This window comes from Phyllobates terribilis, unplaced genomic scaffold (genome assembly GCF_046119375.1).
Source record: "Phyllobates terribilis strain yellow unplaced genomic scaffold, ASM4611937v1 Scaffold_4__5_contigs__length_816908805, whole genome shotgun sequence".
In the NCBI taxonomy this organism is placed as follows: Eukaryota; Metazoa; Chordata; class Amphibia; order Anura; family Dendrobatidae; genus Phyllobates; species Phyllobates terribilis.
The window spans coordinates 71537528-71563041 of record NW_027362764.1 but is presented as its reverse complement, the minus strand read 5'-3'; the positions used below and the strand labels follow the sequence as shown (position 1 = coordinate 71563041).

The 25514-nt window shown below is 41.8% G+C and overlaps 1 protein-coding gene across 3 annotated transcripts in view; it reads right to left on the bottom strand.

Annotated features, from left to right (window-relative positions):
• Nucleotides 1-25514, bottom strand: part of PLXDC2 (plexin domain containing 2) — a 782113-nt gene that overhangs the window by 123910 nt on the left and 632689 nt on the right. For all 3 annotated transcript variants that reach the window (XM_073677477.1, XM_073677478.1, XM_073677479.1), the window contains one exon: nucleotides 5173-5233. In XM_073677477.1, coding sequence (XP_073533578.1) covers nucleotides 5173-5233 — 61 coding nt within the window. The remainder of the gene's footprint in view (nucleotides 1-5172; nucleotides 5234-25514) is intronic.

Below are 25514 nucleotides of genomic sequence, written 5' to 3'. Positions count from 1 at the left end.
CCGGAAGCGGTTGTTCGCATGTTATTTTGGCTAAAGGTTGTGCAATCAAGTATTAGGCTGAGGGTGCCAATACTTTTGTCTGGCCCTTTTTTGGAGTTTTGTGTGAAATGATCAATGATTTGATTTTTGCTTCATTCTCTTTTGTGTTTTTTCCTTGCAAGCAAATTAAATGAAGATAATAAGACCAAAGAATTTGTGATTGCAATCATTTTCAGGAAGAAACGGAGTATTATCTGACAGAATTGCAGGGGTGCCAATACTTTTGGCCAGCACTGTATTAAGTTCATGAACTTACTGTTTACTTGCTGCCTGATATATCCCTCTCCTTGATGTTACGATTTCTACATTGACTGTGGAACGCGGTGAGGGACAGCTCAGCCGCCTTATGGGATCTGGAGTGTGCTAGACTGTCAGTATTGTGAATGACAATCCAGTTATCCAATCTGATCCTGGGGCATGCTGGGTTGTAGTGATGAGCAAGTATGTTCTGTTAACCCTTTTGGCGAGCATGCTTGGGTGTTTCTCGAGTATTTTCAGCGGCGTGCTCGGTTGTTATGTTTTAGTCACTCCGTGCTCATGATTTGCCACTGTTTGACAGCTTTAATACATGTGAGGAATGCCTAAGAAACAGGCATTCCTCACATGTATTAAAGCTTCCAAACAGTCACAAATCATGAGCACGGAGTGACTAAAACATAACACCCGAGCACGCTGAAGATACTCGGGAAACACCCGGGCATGCTCGTAAATCTCGAGTAATGAGCTTGCTCACTCATCACTACTGGGTTGTCAACATTTTGATTGACGGCTCTGCTGCTCAATCTGGTTTAGTCTGCAGGCATTTTCCTCAGGTGCCTATCCCTAATCATTTGCAAGGTATTTAGCTGGCTAGCTGTTAGTAGTCTGTGTCAGTTGTAGATTTTCTTTAGGTAGGTGTGTTTGCTTTCTTTGTGTCTGAGACTGATCTTGCTGATGACCCTGGATTTTGTTGTGACTACCCTTCTGGATTTTCCCTTCTGTTTTTGATGTACCTTCCTGGCATTTGACCCCGGACTGTTACCTGACCACACCTTTGTCTCACCTCTTTGTACTTCGAGCCCTATTGGTATCTGACCTCGGACCTCCTGACTATCCTATCTCACAGCTTGCAAGTGAGTAGTGACTCAGCGTCACACTAGGTGACAGGTGCCCTTCTCACAAGATCATCAGTGTTATTTACTTCACCTGGCAATGGTATTTGTTAGAGTTGCTACGAATTGTTTCACAGGACCTGGTCCATTGGCCACGTGAGTAATTTGGCTGCTGAATGGGAGCCTCAAAAACCTGCCTTTTATCTGACGTCATCCGTGGCTCTTCCTTTGATTAGTTGGCTTGGCGACGATGTCACATGGGCGTCACTCCACAACGATTGCGTTGCGCCAGGCTGGCTACTCAAAAGAGGAGCCGCAAATGCCAGAAGGTAAGAGGTGGTTCTCAGGCTTCCCTTTCGGCAGTCACAGATTACTGATATGGCTGGTGGACCTGGTCCTGCGAATAGATTTGCACCAACGCTACTATTTCTGTCACAGCCGATCAGTATACACCGTATGTATACACTATAATATAGGTAATATATGGTGAATAAATGAATGTATTACTATTATTTATCACACAAGCAGGAGCCTTAATGGAAATCAATAGTAAGTCTTAACATAACACTGAAGAGAAATAATCCAATCTATAGGTGTATAACTTATGGACAATGCAATTATGCTGCCTAATTATGCAGTTAAAATGCGACATTGTCTTGTTCTGCGCGGCACTTCCATTACGAGTCCATTAGTTGTGTACGTTATGAAGTGTTCACTTTGAGCCTTCGGTACGGAGCGCTGGGTCATATGTGAATGCTTTTTAGTCTACAGAAAAAAAAAGACCTGAAGCCTGCCTGGAATACAAAATGTGGTCACCACGTTTATTTACAACCTGTTCTCAAGAGCCAAGAAATCATTAATTTGTTCTCCTGCAGTACTAGTGGCCCTTGTTATGTGGAAGTCAAAGCAAAAGATAATTGCACTTACTGCGATTTACAGAAGTAAAAAATTGAAAATGTCCCTTAAAGGGACATGATGGAAGGTCACTTATTATCTACATATTATCTTATTATATTACATATTATAAAGGGCTGATGCAATTATACACATTCTAGAACTCATCATTTCATTTTTGCATCTTAAAGGGAACCTGTCACCAGCTTTGACCGATATGAGATACGGCCACCACCTTTTAGCCCTGATATACAGCATTCTAATATCCTGTATATAAGCCCCTGATCCAACCTGCAAGACAAGAAAAAGAGCTTTTATAATACTCACCTGCAGGGCGGTCCAGTCAAAGGGGCGTCGCTCATCTTGGTCTGGCGCTTACCTTCTTCTTGTGATGCTGTTCTTCTTGCTTCGTGTGGATCACGAGTCCCTACGTCATCCACACAGCCTCCCCGTCATCGCGCTCCGGCGCCGGCGTACTTCTCTGCGCTGACTAGGACAGAGTATAGTACTACAGTGCGCATGCGCCGCGGCTCTTTGTCCTTTCCCGATGCCTGCACACTGCAGTACTATGCCTCAACAGGTCAGAGAAGTACGCCAGTGCAGGAGCTCAATTCCGGGTAGACTGTATGGATGTCGAAGGGATGCGTCATCCACACGAAGCAAGAAGGAGGACGGCATCACAAGAAGAAGGGAGACACCGGACCAATACGAGTGACACCCATCAGACCGGAACGCCCCCCAGGTGAATAAGATAAAAGCTCGGTCGGATCAATGTTATACTATATTTATTTATTTTTATTCGCTTACATAGCGCCATTAATTCCACAGCGCTTTACAGACACCATCACTGTCCCCATTGTGGCTCACAATCCGCATTCCCTATCTGTATGTTTTTTGGAGTGTGGGAGAAAACCCACGCAGACACGGGGGGAACATACTAAGTTCTTGCAGATGTTGTCCTTGGTGGGATTCAACCCCTTCACCAGCTTGGGTTGCTCCGGTTTTGTGTTTTTGTTTTTTGCTACTCTTGGCATTCTCTTGATGAGCTTCAAGAGGTAGTCACTGGAAATGGTCTTCCAACAATCTTGAAGGAATTCCCAGAGATGTTTAGCACTTGTTGGCCCTTTTGCCTTCACTCTGCGGTCCAACTCACCCCAAACCATCTCGATTGGGTTCAGGTCTGGTGACTGTGGAGGCCAGGTCATCTGGCGTAGCATCCCATCACTCTCCTTCTTGGTCAAATAGCCCTTACACAGCCTGGAGGTGTGTTTGGGGTCATTGTCCTGTTGAAAAATAAATGATGGTCCGACTAAACGCAAACCAGATGGAATAGCATGCCGCTGCAAGATGCTGTGGTAGCCATGCTGGTTCAGTATGCCTTCAATTTTGAATAAATCCCCAACAGTGTCACCAGCAAAGCACCCCCACACCATCACACCTCCTCCTCCATGCTTCACGGTAGGAACCAGGCATGTAGAGTCCATCTGTTCACCTTTTCTGCGTCGCACAAAGACACGGTGGTTGGAACCAAAGATCTCAAATTTGGACTCATCAGACCAAAGCACAGATTTCCACTGGTCTAATGTCCATTCCTTGTGTTCTTTAGCCCAAACAAGTCTCTTCTGCTTGTTGCCTGTCCTTAGCAGTGGTTTCCTAGCAGCTACTTTACCATGAAGGCCTGCTGCACAAAGTCTCCTCTTAACAGTTGTTGTAGAGATGTGTCTGCTGCTAGAACTCTGTGTGGCATTGACCTGGTCTCTAATCTGAGCTGCTGTTAACCTGCGATTTCTGAGGCTGGTGACTCGGATAAACTTATCCTCTGAAGCAGAGGTGACTCTTGGTCTTCCTTTCCTGGGGCGGTCCTCATGTGAGCCAGTTTCTTTGTAGCGCTTGATGGTTTTTGCAACTGCACTTGGGGACACTTTCAAAGTTTTCCCAATTTTTCGGACTGCCTGACCTTCATTTTTTAAAGTAACGATGGCCACTCGTTTTTCCTTACTTAGCTGCTTTTTTCTTGCCATAATACAAATTCTAACAGTCTATTCAGTAGGACTATCAGCTGTGTAACCACCTGACTTCTGCACAACACAACTGATGGTCCCAACCCCATTTATAAGGCAAGAAATCCCACTTATTAAACCTGACAGGGCACACCTGTGAAGTGAAAAACATTTCCGGTGACTACCTCTTGAAGCTCATCAAGAGAATGCCAAGAGCGTGCAAAGCAGTCATTAAAGCAAAAGGTGGCTACTTTGAAGAACCTAGAATATAAGACATATTTTCAGTTGTTTCACACTTTTTTGCTAAGTATATAATTCCACATGTGTTAATTCATAGTTTTGATGCCTTCAGTGTGAATGTACAATTTTCATAGTCAGAAAAATCTTTAAATGAGAAGGTGTGTTCAAACTTTTGGTCTGTACTATATATATATATATATATATATATATATATATATATATTTTATTATTTTTTTTAAAAAACGTTTTTTTATATTTTTTACATGCTTTAATAGTCTCCATAGGGGACTAGAAGCTTTGATCATCTGATCGCTTGTGCTACACATAGCAGCGCAGCAGCCCTGCTATTTGTAGCAAAATGCTCATCTGCTATGAACGCAGACCGCTGGGTGACACTCACAGCAGTTGGGCAATGACAACCACAGGGGTCTCCTGGAGACCCTGGGTTGTCATGCCAACCCATCAGTGCCCCGCGATCATGAGACAGGGGCGCCGATGGGCATAGCTAATGAAGCACTTGAAGCGCGATCATGTTAAATGCCGCTGTCAGAGATTGACAGCGGCATTTAACATGTTAACAGCTGCGGGTGGATCGCGATTCCACCCGCAGCTGTTAGGGGCATATGTCAGCTGATAAAATCAGCTGTCATGTGCCTGAAAAGGTGCGGGCTCATCGCCAGAGCCCGCGCCAAAAAGGGGGAGGCGATCTATGACGTATTTATATATGTCATAGATCGTTAAGGGCTTAAACCCAGGATCCCAGCGCTGCAAAACAACGGCATATTTCAGCTGTTTAGAACCACATATTCTTAAAGATGAGACTATATCATCATGATTTTCTGTCCTTTCTTTAACCTCCTGCAATTATGGACCACACAGAGTAATCTAACCACGACTTTATACTGTACCTCTTCTGGGCAGCTATTTTCTACCCAGTCTTGTCGATGGCGATCAAACCCACTGGAACATCTACAAAAACAAGAATAAAATATTAAAAACATGGAAAAAATGCATTTTGTAATGCAGTTAGAAAAATGACATAACCTATATATATATATATATATATATATATATATATATATACATATATATATAATGTATGTGCATCGCTAAGATATTCAAAACTTCAAAACTGTCAACAATGTCAATATTAAGCATATACCGTCAGGGCCAAAAGTGTTGGCACCCTTGAAATTGTTCCAGAAAATGAATTATTTCTCCCAGAAAATTATTGCAATTACACATGTTTTGTTATACACATGTTTATATCCTTTGTGTATATTAGAGCAACACAAAAAAAAAAAGAGAAAAAAAAGGCAAATTGGACATCATTTCACACAAAACCCCAAAAATGGGCCAGACAAAATTGTTGGCACCTTTCCAAAAATGTGAGTAAACAATTTTGTTTGAAGCATGTGATGCTCGTTCAAACTCAACTGTGGCAAGGAACAAGTGTGGGAAATATGAAAATCACACCTGAAACCAGATAGAAAGGGGAGAAGTTGACTCAATCTTTGCAGTGTGTGTCTGTGAGCATGGAGAACATGTGTAATTGCAATAATTTTGCTTTCATTGAAGCTAAAGAAATCCAAAGGGCTTCTTCATTCAATGGTAAGCAGATTTCTCAGCAGTGTGTATAGAAAGCTACCTGCCAAACAACTAGAACTGGCTGTTGGATTCCTAAATCCAGAATGAGCAAAATTAAAGTTAAAGAGGCTTTTGGTTTCAGTTAAAACTCCTCTCCCACCACTGCAGTTAGTTTTAATAAAAACAAGTTGTACCTTACTCATCCTTCCCTGGTCCATCACTGAGACTCTTCCACTCTTTTACAGCAAGCTCTTTTGTGGCTGGAAGAGGTGCTGAGCTCACTTATTGACTGTAGCGCTATCGACATGGTATCAGTGCTACAGACAATAATAGACACTGGAAATAGAGTTGGAGTTTCAGCGTTTTACCAGAGAAGGGTGAGAAAGGCCCATTAACAAAAACCTGGCGTCGGGGAACAAATGTTTACCAAAACTGAAAAACCCCGTTAATATGAATAAAATACAAGTTATACTGAATCTTTGTTTCATAAATCCCTAAGTCAATCTTCCCAGCTTCCTCTGCTGCCACACATCAGATGTCATGTTGACTGTTATTGGTTTTTAAAGAATTAACAAAGAAAGAAAAGCATAAGTTATATAACACTAGATAACATTCAGAATATACATGTACCACTTAAACGTCTTAAGGTTTCTATGTAGGATAAGTAGGATAAACTCCCAAAGTCATTCACTTTGGAGAAAGGTAAAGTAGCAGAAAATCAAGATGATTGCACAGGTAAAAGGGTAGCAAGTCTCGAATGTGGACAGAGAGGGCAGCATATCCCGAAGATGGTAGAAGGGTGGATGGAAGCATCGGAGTTTATCCAAAATTGTACAATGCAGAAGAATTTATGTGGCTATTTCTTATTGTAATAAAACTAAAACAAGGGTGTTCTGTATGGTATTAACTACTATCATCCAATCAGTTATTCACTAGAATTACAATATGGTTGACTTCACACCATATGTGGGGTGGAACATGCCCCTGAAGGCAACAATTGCGTAGTGTGAATCCTGTCATGCGTTTTTATTATACGTTTTATGGTGACATGTGAAATGTAAAGTGCATAGAGTGTAATGTAAACAATGCAAAGTGTGATAGGTACTGCACGTGGGTACTGCAAAGGTAACTCTGGTACACTCAGCTCAGGTATAGGGAAAGTATAGGATATAGGTTATAGTTTAGGACATAAAGCAGATTAGACAGTCATAGGCATTGGAAATGTAATATGCTTAGTGCATACTGTTAGAAGATAGTGACTGTAATTAAGTAGGTGAAAGGTTAAGTTTGCCCATCAACAGACTACTGTGGCAGACAGAGTAAAGAGACAGTTAATGATTGGTCCAGCCCACAATGGGAAGGGTTAGGGCCAGTAAAAGGGAACCACTGGTTTAGTGAGTTAGTGAGGAGTGTTAATTTGCTAAGTGACAAGGTGAAGTTTAAGGAGCAGTGGGCTGGAGGCACATTGAGTGCATATTGCTCTGGCCGTAAGAGGTCATACCAAATTTCCAGCAACGTCCAGGGCCTACAGCTCAAACTAGGCATTGAGGAGAGCGCCTTAATCCCTTCCATACAAAGGAAGATGGATGGGAAGCCATGTGAGGGAAATATAGCAGATCTTGGGAATATTACAGTGCCAGTCAGGGAATCCATAGGGCTAACAGGATCTGTTACAGTAGGGATAGTTCAAGCTGAATGTAAGCAAGTGCTTGAAATGTACTGTGTTGATGGAACAAGAACTGGAGGGTGTTGTGCCTGATACTTTATGTTAAAGATTGATGTACTTGAACTGTCCAGTAAAGTTGAACTTCTTAAAAGGAACCTGGTGTCCCCTGATGTGTGAATGGCTCATCCTGGAAATGAGGATGTGGAGACAGCAAGGCCTCCAGCCTGCAAGTGAGTACAATGCAATGTACACAGCACAACACTTATGAACTGGGACACAATTTATTTGTAAAGTGCCAAGTCATTATGAAGCAGCAGCTCACGCACGGCTACCATCCTGGGCACCTTATATCAACACTCCTGCACTCCACTGATGCAATGGTTTTGTTTCTATGGGTGGGGATAACAGTGAAGAGGAGCCTTGGGTCCTTAATGTTGGTGATGCGATTAACACCTAGCTAGTGATGCCCACATGACACAGGAGCTGTCCAGCAGGCCAATAGTAGAAAGGCTTTTGCAGCTAATGGGGGTTGCACAGCACCCTATATTATTTCCTATATAACACCCAGTCTTTCCCAGTTATTATATTGATTAAATTGCTCCTAGTGGTTTCAACCCAGACTGAAATACAATGGGCCTGACAATGTACCAACAATGAAACTATGAAAAGTTACAAAAAGCTAAATTTCTATTGTGTAAAGTTAGAGAATGTTCTTCTTAGCAACAAGTACTTCAGCATTCGAGTGGTTACAGACGTTTCACAAGTGTCTGGTCCATCGTATCACCGGCTTTTCTTATATGCTGCACTTTACTAAGCAATTCTCAACCATTGTGTCTGGACAAGTGTTTCTCGAAGGATTCACGCCGAGCAGAAATTAATTCTTGGTAGCTACAAGGTTCAAGCATCTGTTGTTAAAAAACACATGTTCTATGCATAGTACAAAACACTTAACTTCCCCGAAGAAGAAACTAAGCAACAACTACAATATTCAACGACCGTTTTATTGATACACTGAAATCTCAAGCATGTGTATGAGCGTAAAGTGGTGAATCGTATATACTTCTAAGACATCCATAGTGGGTAATGATCGAGAATGGTGCAAGCAAATATCTCCCAGGATACAATGCTGCAAACCTCAGAAAATAAGCAGGAAATTTCATTCTGCTATGAGGATAATAAAGAAGAAACACGGTCATATTATAGCAGCTGCTGCAAACCTTCTGGGAATGTCGAAGAATCAGAGCAGCAAAGAAAAGTTTCTACCAGTCTAGGACCGAAATATGGAGGATCACTGCTTCTATCAGTCTAGGACCGAAATATGGAGGATCACTGCTTCTATCAGTCTAGGACCGAAATATGGAGGATCACTGCATCTATCAGTCTAGGACCGAAATATGGAGGATCACTGCTTCTATCAGTCTAGGACCGAAATATGGAGGATCACTGCTTCTATCAGTCTAGGACCGAAATATGGAGGATCACTGCTTCTATCAGTCTAGGACCGAAATATGGAGGATCACTGCTTCTATCAGTCTAGGACCGAAATATGGAGGATCACTGCTTCTATCAGTCTAGGACCGAAATATGGAGGACCACTGCATCTATCAGTCTAGGACCGAAATATGGAGGATCACTGCTTCTATCAGTCTAGGACCGAAATATGGAGGATCACTGCATCTATCAGTCTGGGACAGAAATATGGAGGATCACTGCATCTATCAGTCTGGGACAGAAATATGGAGGATCACAGCATCTATCAGTCTGGGACAAAAATATAGAGGATCACTGCATCTATCAGTCTAGGACAAAAATATAGAGGATCACTGCATCTATCAGTCTGGGACAGAAATATGGAGGATCACTGCATCTATCAGTCTAGGACAGAAATATGGAGGATCACTGCATCTATCAGTCTGGGACAGAAATTTGGAGGATCACTGCTTCTATCAGTCTGGGACAGAAATATGGAGGATCACTGCACCTATCAGTCTGGGACAGAAATATGGAGGATCACTGCTTCTATCAGTCTAGGACAGAAATATGGAGGATCACAGCATCTATCAGTCTGGGACAGAAATATGGAGGATCACTGCATCTATCAGTCGAGGATAGAAATATGGAGGATCACTGCATCTATCAGTCTAGGACAGAAATATGGAGGATTACTGCATCTATCAGTCTAGGATGAAATATGGAGGAACACTGCTTCTATCAGTCTAGGACAGAAATATGGAGGATCACTGCATCTATCAGTCTAGGACAAAAATATCGAGGATCACTGCATCTATCAGTCTAGGACCGAAATATGGAGGACCACTGCATCTATCAGTCTAGGACAGAAATATGGAGGATCACTGCTTCTATCAGTCTGGGACAGAAATATGGAGGATCACTGCATCTATCAGTCTGGGACAGAAATATGGAGGATCACTGCATCTATCAGTCTGGGACAGAAATATGGAGGATCACAGCATCTATCAGTCTGGGACAAAAATATAGAGGATCACTGCATCTATCAGTCTAGGACAAAAATATAGAGGATCACTGCATCTATCAGTCTGGGACAGAAATATGGAGGATCACTGCATCTATCAGTCTAGGATGAAATATGGAGGAACACTGCTTCTATCAGTCTAGGACAGAAATATGGAGGATCACTGCATCTATCAGTCTAGGACAAAAATATCGAGGATCACTGCATCTATCAGTCTAGGACCGAAATATGGAGGACCACTGCATCTATCAGTCTAGGACCGAAATATGGAGGATCACTGCTTCTATCAGTCTAGGACCGAAATATGGAGGATCACTGCATCTATCAGTCTGGGACAGAAATATGGAGGATCACTGCATCTATCAGTCTGGGACAGAAATATGGAGGATCACAGCATCTATCAGTCTGGGACAAAAATATAGAGGATCACTGCATCTATCAGTCTAGGACAAAAATATAGAGGATCACTGCATCTATCAGTCTGGGACAGAAATATGGAGGATCACTGCATCTATCAGTCTAGGACAGAAATATGGAGGATCACTGCATCTATCAGTCTGGGACAGAAATTTGGAGGATCACTGCTTCTATCAGTCTGGGACAGAAATATGGAGGATCACTGCACCTATCAGTCTGGGACAGAAATATGGAGGATCACTGCTTCTATCAGTCTAGGACAGAAATATGGAGGATCACAGCATCTATCAGTCTGGGACAGAAATATGGAGGATCACTGCATCTATCAGTCGAGGATAGAAATATGGAGGATCACTGCATCTATCAGTCTAGGACCGAAATATGGAGGACCACTGCATCTATCAGTCTAGGACAGAAATATGGAGGATCACTGCTTCTATCAGTCTGGGACAGAAATATGGAGGATCACTGCTTCTATCAGTCTAGGACAGAAATATGGAGGATCACTGCATCTATCAGTCTAGGACAGAAATATGGAGGATCACTGTATCTATCAGTCTAGGACAGAAATATGGAGGATCACTGCATCTATCAGTCTGGGACAGAAATATGGAGGATCACTGCTTCTATCAGTCTAGGACAGAAATATGGAGGATCACAGCATCTATCAGTCTAGGATGAAATATGGAGGAACACTGCTTCTATCAGTCTAGGACAGAAATATGGAGGATCACTGCATCTATCAGTCTAGGACAAAAATATCGAGGATCACTGCATCTATCAGTCTGGGACAGAAATATAGAGGATCACTGTTTCTATCAGTCTGGGACAGAAATATGGAGGATCACTGCTTCAATCAGTCTGGGACAGAAATATGGAGGATCACTGCTTCTATCAGTCTGGGACAGAAATATGGAGGATCACTGCTTCTATCAGTCTAGGACCGAAATATAGAGGATCACTGCATCTATCAGTCTAGGACAGAAATATGGAGGATCACTGCTTCTATCAGTCTAGGACAGAAATATGTGACGCGCCCCCAGGGCAGTGGAGTACTTGGTGTCCGGGCCTATGGATGCTGGGGGGGAATATGTCACAGTGGCTGGCCTGGTCCGTGGCCCAGGGCGGTCAGCAAAAAAGGGGATAGTTTATATGGGATTTGTAGTTTGATCATGACGCCACCTGTGTTTTCTGGTCATTTGTACCAGTGCTGCTGCAGACCTCTGAGGCAGTTGATAGGGCAGCTAGGATGGAACAGCTCCCCACAGGTGGAGCGGGCCTCAGGGCAGTGTAGAGTTTGACGGTGGGTGGTGATGCTGGGGCTTGTAGTGCAGTCGGGATGGCGCAGCAGGAGTAACTGACAGAGACAGGGGATTCGCTTCAATACCGTTACTGGTGCGGATGTCAGGTACGGTCCAGGGTACTCGGTAGGAAGGGTGCACTTCAGGACTTCTCCCCAGTGAGCGGGTATAAGGCCTCCTGTTCCATGTTTCCCTCTCTCTAAGCTCCTGGCCAGCCTGCAACTGGGCCTAGCTTCTGTGTCGTGCTGTTCCTTCACCTGTCGCTTGGTAGTAGGACCTTCCGCTGGCAACCACTATCCCTGGGCGCCGGGGCCTTCATGGTTCCTAGCCTGTAATGAGTTTAGCTTCAGGTCGGCCAGGGACTTGTAGTCCTCCTGGTATGCCGGTGATCCCTACTGGATATAAAGGGACCCTGTAGGCGCGGACCTGGTGTCCGGTATGTATACTCGGGGTGAGCCTATGATGCTCCTCAACCCGCTCAACTCCTCTCTCCTCTCCTCTTTTCCTTTGGCCACTCTCGGGGCCCTCAATACAGCCAACAGCAGACGTGCTGCGTCTTCGCTGCTCTCAGCATCAGCGCGCTCTCCTCAGACTAACTGAACTTCTGACTGACTGAACTGCCTGGCGCCACCCTCCATATATATCTCCCTAACGGGCTCCCTCTGGTGGTATGAGGTGGAAGGGTGGAGGTGTTTGTATGTAATGAGGGCCTCTTGTGGAGAAGTCCATCCATGCACCCTTTTGGGTCCTGTGGTACCTGTGAACAGCAGGGTGCCACATATGGAGGATCACTGCTTCTATCAATCTTGGACCGAAATATCGGGGATCACTGCTTCTATTAGTCTAGGACAGAAATATGGAGGATTACTGCATCTATCAGTCTAGGACCGAAATATGGAGGATCACTGCATCTATCAGTCTAGGAGAGAAATATCGAGGATCACTGCTTCTATTAGTCTAGGACAGAAATATGGAGGATCACTGCTTCTATCAGTCTAGGACCGAAATATGGAGGATCACTGCATCTATCAGTCTAGGACAGAAATATGGAGGATCATAGCATATATCAGTCTAGGACAGAAATATGGAGGATCACTGCTTCTAAAAGTCTAGGACAGAAACATGGAGGATCACTGCATCTATCAGTCTAGGACAGAAACATGGAGGATCACTGCATCTATCACTCTAGGATGAAATATGGAGGATCACTGCTTCTATCAGTCTAGGACAGAAATATGGAGGATCACTGCTTCTATCAGTCGAGGACAGAAACATGGAGGATCACTGCATCTATCACTCTAGGACACAATATGGAGGATTACTGCTTCTACCAATCTATAAAAGTTTTCTCAGCATTGATTTATATAGTTTGCAATTAAAAGTTTACAGAGACAGACTACTACATGAAGATTTACATAGTATTTATTGCACTGCTATGTCAGTAATAAAGAGAGTCCATAAGTTAAAGGGAGCTCAATAGCAAAATAGGAGTTTCTGTCATCTATTACGGGACATTAATACGACAGTTCCCTCTCCACCTATACAGAATATGGGCATGTCTACTTTTCGTTAAGTCCAACTATGATTTGTTATTAGAAATGAGCGACTCTTCCGAGATTCCCTCTATTTCACAGTCAGATTCAATGTTGTCTAAATAAAAATGATCTGAATGGAAAACGCCCAAATTGCCATGAAAAGACATTTATTATTCTCTGCAGTCCCTCTAAACCCAAATTCATAATAAATGGAGGGGAGATAAGGCCTCAGCGACCACAGACCACACGGGGCAGCAATAAAATTGCACGGATGCCGGTGCTTGACTGCTTCAGCTTCCATCATTCACAACACGATTATGGGGTGCCAATGGCACGATTGCCGGTGCTTGGTGCCAATGGCTTGTTTTAGCAGTCTGCTTAAGGTCTCCAAGGCCGCCATTTTAGTCCTCCTAAACCAAAATAATTTTGACTATATACTAAAACACAATAGTATTGCACTATATAGAACAAGCGATCAAATGATCACAGGTTCCAGCAAGGCTTAAAAAATAAAGTGAAAAATAAACATATTTTAATTTGGCACATTGACAAAAGTCTGATCAATCAAAATATAAAAAAAAATCAATCAGCATGCTAATCTCTGCATGGAGAAAAATAAAATAAAAAAAGGCTAGAATTGTGTTTTTTTGGTCATTACACCACCCTCCAAAAATGATATATAAGGCAATCATACACACGTGATCAAAATTGTTGGTACCCCTCGTTTCATGAAAGAAAAACCCACAATGGTCACAGAAATAACTTGAATTTGAAAAAAGTAATAATAAATTAAAATTCTATGCAAATGAACAAATGAAAGTCAGACATTACTTTTCAACCCTGCTTCCACAGAATTTAAAAAAAAAATTAAACTTCTGAAATAGGCCTGGACAGAAATGATGGTACCTCTGAAAATAATGTGACAAAAGGGACATGTTAAATTAAGTTGTCTCCACTAATTAGCATCACAGGTGTCTACAATCTTGTAATCAGTCAGTGGGCCTGTATATAGGGCTACAGATACTCACTGTGCTGTTTGGTGACATGGTGTGTACTTCACTCAACATGGACCAGAGGAAGCAAAGGAGAGAGTTGTCTCAGGAGATTAGAAAGAAAATTATAGGCAAGCATGTTAAAGGTAAAGGTTATAAGACCATCTCCAAGCAGCTTGATGTTCCTGTGACTACAGTTGCACATATTATTCAGAAATTTAAGATCCATGGGACTGTAGCCAACCCCCCTGGACGTGGCCGCAGACTAAAATTGATGACAAATCAAAGAGACGGATAATACGAATGGCAACAAAAGAGCCCAGGATAACTTCTAAAGAGATTAAAGGTGAACTTCAAGCTCAAGGAACATCAGTGTCAGATCGCACCATCCGTCGTTGTTTGATCCAAAGTGGACTTAATGGGAGACGACCAAGGCGAACACCATTGTTGAAAAAAAATTATAAAAGCCAGACTGGAATTTGGCAAACTACATGTTGACAAGACACAAAGCTTCTGGGAGAATGTCCTATGGACAGATGAGACAAAAATGGACGTTTTTGACAAGGCACATCAGCTCTATGTTCACAGACGGAAAAATAAAGTGACTCGCCCCCTGGGCCGTGGGGCACTCGGAACCAGGCAATAAGGAGACGATGGGGGTAGTAGTGGCGACCCGGTCCCGTGGCTCAGGGTGGTCAGACCAGTGGTAGTCTTTTAGGTGTTTTAGATAATGTCCGACTACGCCACCCGTGGATTGCGGTTATTAGGAACTGCCGCTGCAAGGCAGTCTGCTGGGGCTGATGATGTGTGCAGCTGGGATGGTGTGACTCCCCACGGGAAGAGTGCGGCCCCAGGGCAGTATAATGGATGGTGGGAGTGATGGTGGTGAGAGTTCCAGTGCCGGTAGTGCTGGAGGCACAAATGAGCACACAGACAACAAGTTACAGTCCAGGGTCTTTACTCACAGTTCATGTGCTCCGGGTCACTTCGGCACCGGTAGTGACCGCCCGAGCCGTGCTGCGTCCACCAGGTGTGGGGCTCGGTCAACTCCAAGGCAGTTCAGGAATATGGCACAGGACCCCCTTTTATCCTTTCTCTGGCCTGCCCCACCAGTGACCAACTTTTGTCCAGCTACCGCGGATTTGCGCGGGTAAACGTCGGCCCCGTTCCCCGCTGTCCTATATGGTGCCTTCCTAGCAGGTTTGGTGAGGTGTCGCACCAATAAATGATCACGACCTCCGGTCTTTGGCTGAGGGTAGGTTCTCCTCCACCAACTTGGGATCCGGTACCCTTAATCTGCCTGACCCTTCACCCGGTATTCTCATGGGCTCTTAGGGTCCCTTCTGCCTTCTTGTTTCTGAGCCCTTCTACACTTTGGGTACTTCTCTTTCTTTGCTGTTCCTTTCTGTTTCTGTTCCTTTCTGTTTCTGTTCCTTTCTGTTTGTGTTCCTTTCTCCTGGCTCCGGCCTTCACCCTAGGCCTGCCTCGTGGAGCTGGGCCGAGGCTGAGCCACAGCTCCCTGTCACATCTCCACTCTGCTTCTTCTCTGACTGAACTGACCCAAAACTAAGATGGTGCCCACCTTATATACCCTCCCCAAGAGTGTGAGCTCAGGTGACCAGCAACCAATGAGCTCCTACCTACGCTCAGGAACCGTCCCCTTCTGCTCCTACATCACTGGGTTTTCCTCCCCCCTCCCCACTCCAGCCAGGGACATGGTCTGTCGTTCCTGCATTACTGTCTAATGGGAGCACCGTTGAGCTGTCCCCCGGAAATGGGGTGTGTGTGATGCATGCAGCTAACTGAGCCCTGGTCCACCCTCTATCCTTACCAGGGAGTGGAAAATCACACCTCTGGCAGAGGTGCAATACCCCTGTAGCGGCCGAACCCTACAAAAGCATATCAAGATAAGAACACTGTCCCTAGTGTGAAACATGGAGGAGGCTGTTATGTTCTGGGGCTGCTTTGCTGTATCTGGCACAGGGTGTCTTTAATCTGTGCAGGGTACAATGAAATCTCAAGACTATCAAGGGATTCTAGAGAGAAATGTGCTGGCCAGTGTCAGAAAGCTTGGTCTCAGTCACAGGTCATGGATCTTGCAACAGGATAATGACCAAAAACACACAGCTAAAAACACCCATGAATGGCTAAGAGAAAACATTGGACTATTCTGAAGTGGCCTTCTATGAGCCCTGACCTAAATCATATTGAACATCTTTGGAAAGAGCTGAAACATGTAGTCTGGAAAAGGCAACCTTCAAACACGAGACAACTGGAGCAGTTTGCTCATGAGGAGTGGGTCAAAATACCTGTCGAGAGGTGCAGAAGTCTCATTGATAGTTACAGGAATCGTTTTATTGCAGTGATTGCCTCAAAAGGTTGCTCAACAAGTCGGTCAGTCTGCTGCAGCCAGAGAGGTTGTCAGGTCAGTACAGACTCAGTGAGCTCAGTTAGTGAGCCTAGGGCGTGCCGACACCAGAAGAGCGGTGAAGAGTAGCGAGGCCTACTGCCCGTGTGAAGCCTAGTGAGGGCCCCGAGAGTGGCCGAAGGCGAGTGGAAAGAGAGTAACATAGGGGGCAGAGGAGCTTTACCCGCTCACCCCAAGAGCATATATCGGACACCGTGTCCGCGTCTGCAGGGATCCCTTACACCCAGCAGAAACAACCGGAACCCCTGGTGAATTATATGTCCCAGGAACACCAAAAGCTGACTGTCATACCAGGGTCAGGAGTCACGGAGGCCCAAGAGACCAGGGAGTGTGATCTCCATCAGAAGGCCCTACCACCAGGTCAGCCCGTGCAAGACAGAGGCCAAGTTAGGCCTAGCTCCAGGCAGGTCATAAACTTATCAGGAAAAGGCAAGAAACAGGAGGCCAGACACCCGCTCACTGGGGAGAGTCCTGATATGCACCCTTCGCCCTACAGTGCCCTGGATCATGCCTGAAACACCACCAGTAAAGGTACTGAAGTGAACTCCGGTGTGCGTGCCTATTCTTCTATCCGTCCTCTGACCCGGCTGGGTCCCGTCTGTCCTGCATCCCTTCTCCTACGCTGCCCTGAGGCCCCGCTCCACTTGTGGGGAGCTGCACCAACCAAGCTGCCTGAACACCGGCCTCAGAGGACTGTCGCAGCGCTGGTGATCCTCACCAGACACCACAGGTGGCGTCACGAATATTCCCTATCCCATATAACTTCCCCCTTCTTTTAAGAGTGACCCCAGGGTACGGGCCCGGGAGTCGACCACCGCAACATCCCCCAAGGTCAGGCAACAACAAAACCACCGCAGTGAAGGCCTGGCAGAGCATCAAAAAGGAGGAAACACAGCGTCTGGTGATGTCCATGAGTTCAAGACTTCAGGCAGTCATTGCCAACAAAGGGTTTACAACCAAGTACTAGAAATGAACATTTTATTTACAATTATTTCATCTGTCCAATTACTTTTGGTCCCTTTAAAAACAGGGTGGCACATGTTAAGGAGCTGAAACTCCTAAACCCTTCATCCAATTTTAATGTGGATACCCTCAAATGAAAGCTGAAAGTCTGAACTTCAACTGCATCTGAATTGTTTTGTTTAAAATTCATTGTGGTAATGTCTAGAACCAAAATTAGAAAAATGTTGTCTCTGTCCAAATATATATGGACCTAACTGTATATATATTTCCTTAGAAATTGTTTAGATTCTTTTACCCCTAAGGGTACACGTATGATGGCCGTGCGCTGTCAATATTCGGAGCCCACTTCATGCCATGAGGGTGCAAGATCTGTTACACAGCTGGCAATCGAGAGTAGCTCAGCTTTGATAGCAACAGTTTAACCTCTTAAATGCTGCTGTCAGGCATGACAACTGCATTTCGTCTATATATATATTAATTACGGTTGTTAAAAGAAAGATTTTAAGCCCTATAATTAGTTTATATATTTATATATATGAAAAACTAAATATAAAACTTTAGTCACCCCTTTTTACCCAAACATTAATATCATAATGTAAAAAAGAAGAAAAATTTCATTATTTAGTGTCACTGCGTGCATAATTGCCCAAAATAAAAAGAAAGCAAAAAATGTATCCCATAAAGGGTGAACATTGAGACTAAAAAAATAGACACCATTGTTGCTGGTTTCTGATTGGCGCTGTCTTGGCGAGACTTTAAGCACCTACGTACACAGAAGAACAAAAATGTTATGGCTCTAAGAAAATTGCAACGCCTAACAATCTTTTTTTTTTACAAAGTTAAGAATTTCTTTTTTATTTTGAATATAAAAAAAAATCTAGAAGTCCAATATTGATGTAATTGTATTTTCTTGAGGAATCACATTGCCAGGTCAATTTTACCCCAAGATAAATGCTGTAAAAACAAAACCTAAATTGCATTTTTGTTAGTACCCTTCTGAAAAACCCACAATAGTCACTGAAATAACTTGAAACTTTTAAAAGTAATGTTTCATTTTATTTTTTTGAATATCAATTAATGAAGATTGCACATTGTTTTTGAATTGTGGTTCAACTGAAAATAATTAAAAATAAGTCTAATGAAAATGACCAAGACAAAAATGATGGTACCCCTAGAAAAGACTGAAAACAATTTGACAACAGGGACACGTTAAACCAAGGTGTGTCCTGTAATTAACATCACAGGTGTCTACAAACTTGTAATCATTTAGTGCCTATTTTAATGGTGAAAAGTAGTCACTGTGCTGTTTGTTATCATGCTGTGTACCACACTGAACATGGAGCAAAGAAAGCTGAGGAGAGAGTTGTCTCAGGAGATTAAAAATAAAATTATAGACAAATATGCTAAAGGTAAAGGTTATAAGATCATCTCCAAGCAGCTCGATGTTTCTGCTACAACAATTGCACATATTATTCGGAAATGTAAGGTTTATGGGACTCTAGCCAACCTGCCTAGCCAACCAAAAAAATCTGAAACTGTGTATTAATGCAAAAACATGATAACATTTTAATAGAAGAGTTTCCCAAGTTATGGACTGATTAAATGGTGGTCTATAATATGTAGGGAAACCAGAGAGTAAGCATTCAATTTCCCTGCCGTGCCACCACAGGCAAAATTAAGTATTGCACAGTTCCCCTTGAAATAAATAAGTTAAACTTATCAATCATGACATGTTGGGTATTTGAGAGCTCTGATTGTCCACTCTATTTTATAGAGAGGGGACTACCAGGGCTGTGGAGTCGGAGTCATGGAGTCGGAGTTGGTGTCCATTTTGGTGGAGGTGGAGTTGGTATAAAATGGACCGACTCCAACTTCTAAAATATATAATAAATTGGGTACAATAGTACAATGCAGGATGTGGGGAATATTTTTTCATAAGAATTTGGGAAAGTTATGAAATGTCCTATAAATGTCTGCCCTATTCCTGATATAAGGGTCTAGACTTTTAGCTGAGATGAATCTGTGCTACAGTAAATTTATCACTTAAACATGAGCCATGTATGAGGGAGTCGGAGTCGTGGAGTCGGAGTTGGAGTCGGTGTGATGGAAAGTGAGGAGTAGGAGTCGGAGTCTTGGCTTAATGACTCCACAGCCCTGGGGACTCCCCTTGAAATTCACTATGAGTTTTTTTTAAACTAGACACCTCCTTAAAAAGGATTTTCCGGGACTAACGTATTAATGAACTATCTGTAGGATAAATCATCAGTATCAGATCACTTCAGGGTTTGAGTGTTTATCTGTAAACAATGTATGCAGCCAAAACAGCGTGACTCGGTACTTTGCTTAGTGGCCGTTCTAGGGTACTGCAGCTTATCTCCCATTCACCTGAATAAGATACAAGGTGCAGTACCTAGGAGCGGTCACTACACAATGTATTGAGCTACTCTGTTCCCATTCCGTACATTGTCTATATCTGGCCGGCGGAGTAGATAACAGCTAATCGTAGGGGTGCCGGACCCCTCACAGATCTGATATTAATGGGTATCCTATTGCTAGGTGATCAATATTTTAATCCTGGGAAACCCCTTTAAGAATGAACAATCAGCTAGAAAACACCGGTGCCTCAATTAAAAAAATAATTCAGAAAAGAGCAGATGTCTGACCTTTAGTTTTATGATAATGGTGTTTCATTCATCAAGAGCAGAGAAAAGTTACTGCCAAAAAAAAAGTGTTAATAAAAGCTGCAGAGTGTGGATCCGGAGAGCACGTCCCCTGTAAACAGCAGAATTATTATGGATGTGTACACTATTTCTACACTCTGAAGTCCCGGGAACAGGAGCACAACTGTCACTTTGATAAATGCACAAAATTAATTTTAGAAGAGTTTTCAAGATATGGGTCAGGTTCATTGACCGGATTCTTGTAGGAATTTTCTCCTCTCATATCTCATCCGGACGGTGGGTTGATACTCTTGTGCCTTCTTATGTTAATCAATCGGATGCTATATGTTTCGGTGTTGTGGAAGACGGGGCTTATCGTTAAACTATAAATCACTTTCTCTTGTATAAATCTTTGTTTAAGCCTTGTACGCATACTTCATAATATATTGATAGGCAGGGAAATATTATTATTAAAGGGGTTGTCTGCTTAAAATAAGGTGATTGCAGTGATAATCAAGGCTGTGACCCTTAGCAGTAATCTGTGGGGAGAAGCAAGTGTTCAAGATCCCTGCAGCACCTCCTCAGGGGAAATGAAGTGTTACACAAATTTTATCAAAATCATTGGACTGCATATCAAGTCGTTCAGAGAAGACACTCTTTGTAGGTCATCTACACTCTGTCTAATAAGATCCTAAGTGATGAATCCTCATTTATTAACTCCTAACTTCCCCAAATAAATAAATTCCACCCAAAAGAAAAAACTCTATGGGCGAAATTAAACATGTTGTCCAGGATTTTTGAAAAATGGGCTGAAATATGCTAAAACAGTAAAATGAGTATTACTTCAAGAAGCATTCCTCTAATTACAGTTTTTAGCCTCTTAATATATTGCAGTCATCATATTATATAGCACTGTGTACTTACAATTGCTCATTTTGCCTTTCTACCCAGATAATTCTTCTTTTTTCCATTAGGTCTATGACATCACATGATTAAAATCAGACTAGCTGAATCTTTCTAAGCTCTATATAGAAACAGGAATTCTCTTTTTTCCTGTATGAGTCAGCATTAGAACTACAATCATACATCAGTGACAAAAGGAAACAAGAAAGAGATAAAAGCAAAGGGAGGCAGGAGCTGCTGGGTCAGGTGTTGAAGAGGAGATGGAGCTAGGCTGTCAGGGACTTTTCAGTGATGTAGGATTGTAGTTCTCATGATGACTCATGCAGGGAAAAGAGACTTCCTTTTTCTACATAGAGCTTATAAGGATTCAGCTAGTCAGTTTTTAATCACTTGATGTCATAGACCTAATGGAAAACAGAAGAATTAACTGGTTACAAGGGAAAAATTAGCAATTGTAAGTACACAGAGCTATATAATGATGACTATAATATATATTAAAAGGATAACTTTTATGGAAATGCTTTTTTGACTATGCAATCCCACAACTGCCCTGATGGTCCATGCTGCCCTGCAGAGATGACATCGTGTACTTCATTTGTGTAAGTCGACCATTGGCCTGAGCAGTCAAGGTCTATGCATACAAGCATGACCAGTGGGACTAGTGACTGGCTGCAGTGGTCATGTTGATGAAGTTTATTATGAAGCAATCACTGCCACTTGATTGGTGACCAACTGAGCAGCAGAATGTGATAGATTATATAGGGGTTAATTTATTACTATTTTCTACTCTCAGACCATTTGTATTGGACAACCTCTTTACCATAATCTTCATTTCTTTTCCACCTAATTTTAACCCCCAATATTCCTACATGGGGAGAAACACCTCAGTACAACTACATAATATATTAGAAGAACTGACATGACGTCACTCATATACGTGTAAAAAAATCATAAAACTTTATTTCTAGTAGATAAAAGTTACAGCGTGGTAGGGAATGGTATATTTTTGTGTACGGATAACAGCCGTTTCGCACCGAATAGACGCTTCTTCCTGGTCCCGAGTCCCTATGTTTTTCTGGTGTGTTGATATTTCCTCATTCTATTCAACTACAGAATATGTCAATTACTTCTCTGCAATATTCAACAGAATCCAAGAGAAGAATTTCCATAATAGGAGTACAGGAGTACAGGGGTACAGTAGGATTCCATAGAAGATTTGGGTACCCTATTAGTAAAACTGGGAGTTATTATGCCGTCATGTGTGTAAGTCCTTACATTGTTACTGCCTATTTAAAATAACATATTATTTATTTTTCCAAAAAATATATATATTCTCTCTATCCACAAGCATAAATTACGTTTTCAGATTTCAGCGCAAGATTGAAGAGGCATAGATTATTTGGAAAGCTTAAATGATTGATGCCATGTGAAAAGAAAAATATGCAATCTGGTGGCAAAGTAGAGGAAAAGCAATCAAAAAGGTGACTGGCATTACACCGAATGTGCCCAGCTGTAATAGTTTCCTATAAAGCAATCACCACAGGATTGTACTGGGTCAAATGTCATGATTTTTCAGAGAAAATAGGATTGAGAGGTGTTCACTTTTTCATAAGGAGCAAAGTCCATAAACTTCGCAATGAGATTGTCCGGCTACTTCAAAGTTAAGTTCATGGTCCTTGGAATTTCGTTTGATAAAGTTTAAAAAACTATTCTGGGATGTTACAGAATAAATGGTTATTTTATCATATCTATCTATCTATCTATCTATCTATCTATCTATCCCATATCTATCTATCTATCTATCTCATATCTATCTATCTATTATCTATATATCCATCTATCTCATATCTATCTATCTATCTATCTATCTATCCCATATCTATCTATTATCTATATATCCATCTATCTCATATCTATCTATCTATCCCTCTTTCTATCTATCTATCTATCTATCCCATATCTATCTATCTTTCTATCTATCTATCATCTATATATCTATCTATCCCATATCTATCTATCATCTTCTATCTATCTATCATCTATCTATCTATACCTCTATCTATCCTCATATCTATCTATCTATTATCTATCTATCTATCTATCTATCATCATATCTATCTATCTATTATCTATCTATCTATCTATCCCCTATCTATCTATCTATCTATCCCTCTATCTATCATCATATCTATCTATCTATCTATCTATCTATCTATCTATCTATCTATCCCTCTATCTATTATCTATCTATCCCTCTATCTATCCTCATATCTATCTATATATTATCTATCAATCTATCTATCATATCTATCTATCTATCTATCCATCTATCTATCTATCTATCCTCATATCTATCTATCTATCTATCTATCTATCTATCCATCTATCTATCTAACCCATATCTATCTATCTATATATCCCTCTATCTATCCTCATATCTATCTATCTATCTATGTATCTATTATCTATCTATCCATCTATCTATCTAACCCATATCTATCTATCTATATATCCCTCTATCTATCCTCATATCTATCTATCTATCTATGTATCTATTATCTATCTATCCCTCTATCTATCTATCCCTCTATCTATCTATCTATCTATCTATCTATCTATCTATCCCTCTATCTATCTATCTATCTATCTATCTATCTATCTATCTATCTATCTATCCCTCTATCCATCTATCTATCTATCTATCTATCTATTCTATTCCAAAAAAGGTAGGCAGCACTCCAAGGATTTTCAGTTGAAAAGTGGACTTTATTAGCCCGGTGTGGCGACGTTTCGGTTGAGCACAACCTTCATCAACCGAAACGTTGCCACACCGGGCTAATAAAGTCCACTTTTCAACTGAAAATCCTTGGAGTGCTACCTACCTTTTTTGGAATATATACGTATACAAATGGATATTTGTTTGGTGGCTTTGCACTCGAAATTTTGAATATATAGTGCTGTTCCACTTTTGTATTTTTATATTATCTATCTATCTATCTATCTATCTATCTATCTATCTATCTATCTATCCCATATCTATCTATCTATCTATCTATCTCATACATATCTACAAAAAAAAATCAAAACTAAGCAGCAACTCATTACAGAAATGTTGAATATATGAAATTCGAACGTCAATACTGCTATATAGAATATACTATACTATCATATAAAACTAAGGTACTTAGTGCCCAATTTGGCCATTGAATGTGTGCCCACCGCCATGACAAGGCGTACCTTTCTTTTATGGGGCCCTAGCCTTTTCAATCAAACATGCTTAGCCTAGACAAAAAGTCTACAAATTTAAAGGGCCTCTAGGATCCAATATTAATTGAAAACAGTCTTAGGGAATGCTCACACATTTTTAGTTTTTTGGGGGAGTAGAAATTGAGCAGAAACTCTCAAATGTGCTTTTTTAAATACTCAAAACTTCTTATAAACTTGGAGTTTCCATTAAGTTTCCGCTCCAAAAATTCAGGCAAAAAGACTCAGGCCTGATTTACCAAGGCTGACTGATCTGGGACTGATGTGAAAATGGCAAAAGTCTTAAATATTTTGCATAATTCCACATTGCACAAAGATTTTAGGACTTTTCAATGCTTTTTATGCCAGAATTCTAGCTTAAAAGCTTTGATGAACTGGTATGTGCGCATACCCCTATACAGAAGAGAGGAGTGCTCAACCAAATATTGGGCCAATTATATTGTAGCATACATTTGAGGAGGTGACTGCCTCCTTAGTTGGCTAAGATCTCCTCTCATGATTCTTCGGCTGTTTCCAACTCAGATAGGATCTACCTATCTGGATGCTAATAATTGGCCAATTTATGTTCTAAATACCTCAATTTTAGGCTATGCTCACATGAGCGATGATTGTATATATATTGGCACATACATTATGCGGCTGCACTTTCAGCTGGGGAGTGATGACATGTTTAGTTTGAAATAATTTGACCATCAATCATGTTATGGACATGGAGGGAATGTTATTGCTCTCTTCTTGAAATAACAATAATTCTGCAATGTGAAGATACTTTTCTATTTTCTCCTGGAAATGTATAAGTAATTGATCATTGGGTGATAGCAGTTGGGAGTCGTCCCTATATTCTCTAATACTGTCCAATCAGTACTGACAATGTGACACTTTGTAAGGATCCTCCCAGTTTCCATGAGGAATTCAGAGGAATGTCAAAATGTAAAAAAGGAATCTGTCAGTAGGATTTTCCTATAGAATCTGAGAGCAGCTTGATGTAGGGTGAGAGACCCTGATTCTATCGATGTATCGCTTACTTTGGTGCAGTTATC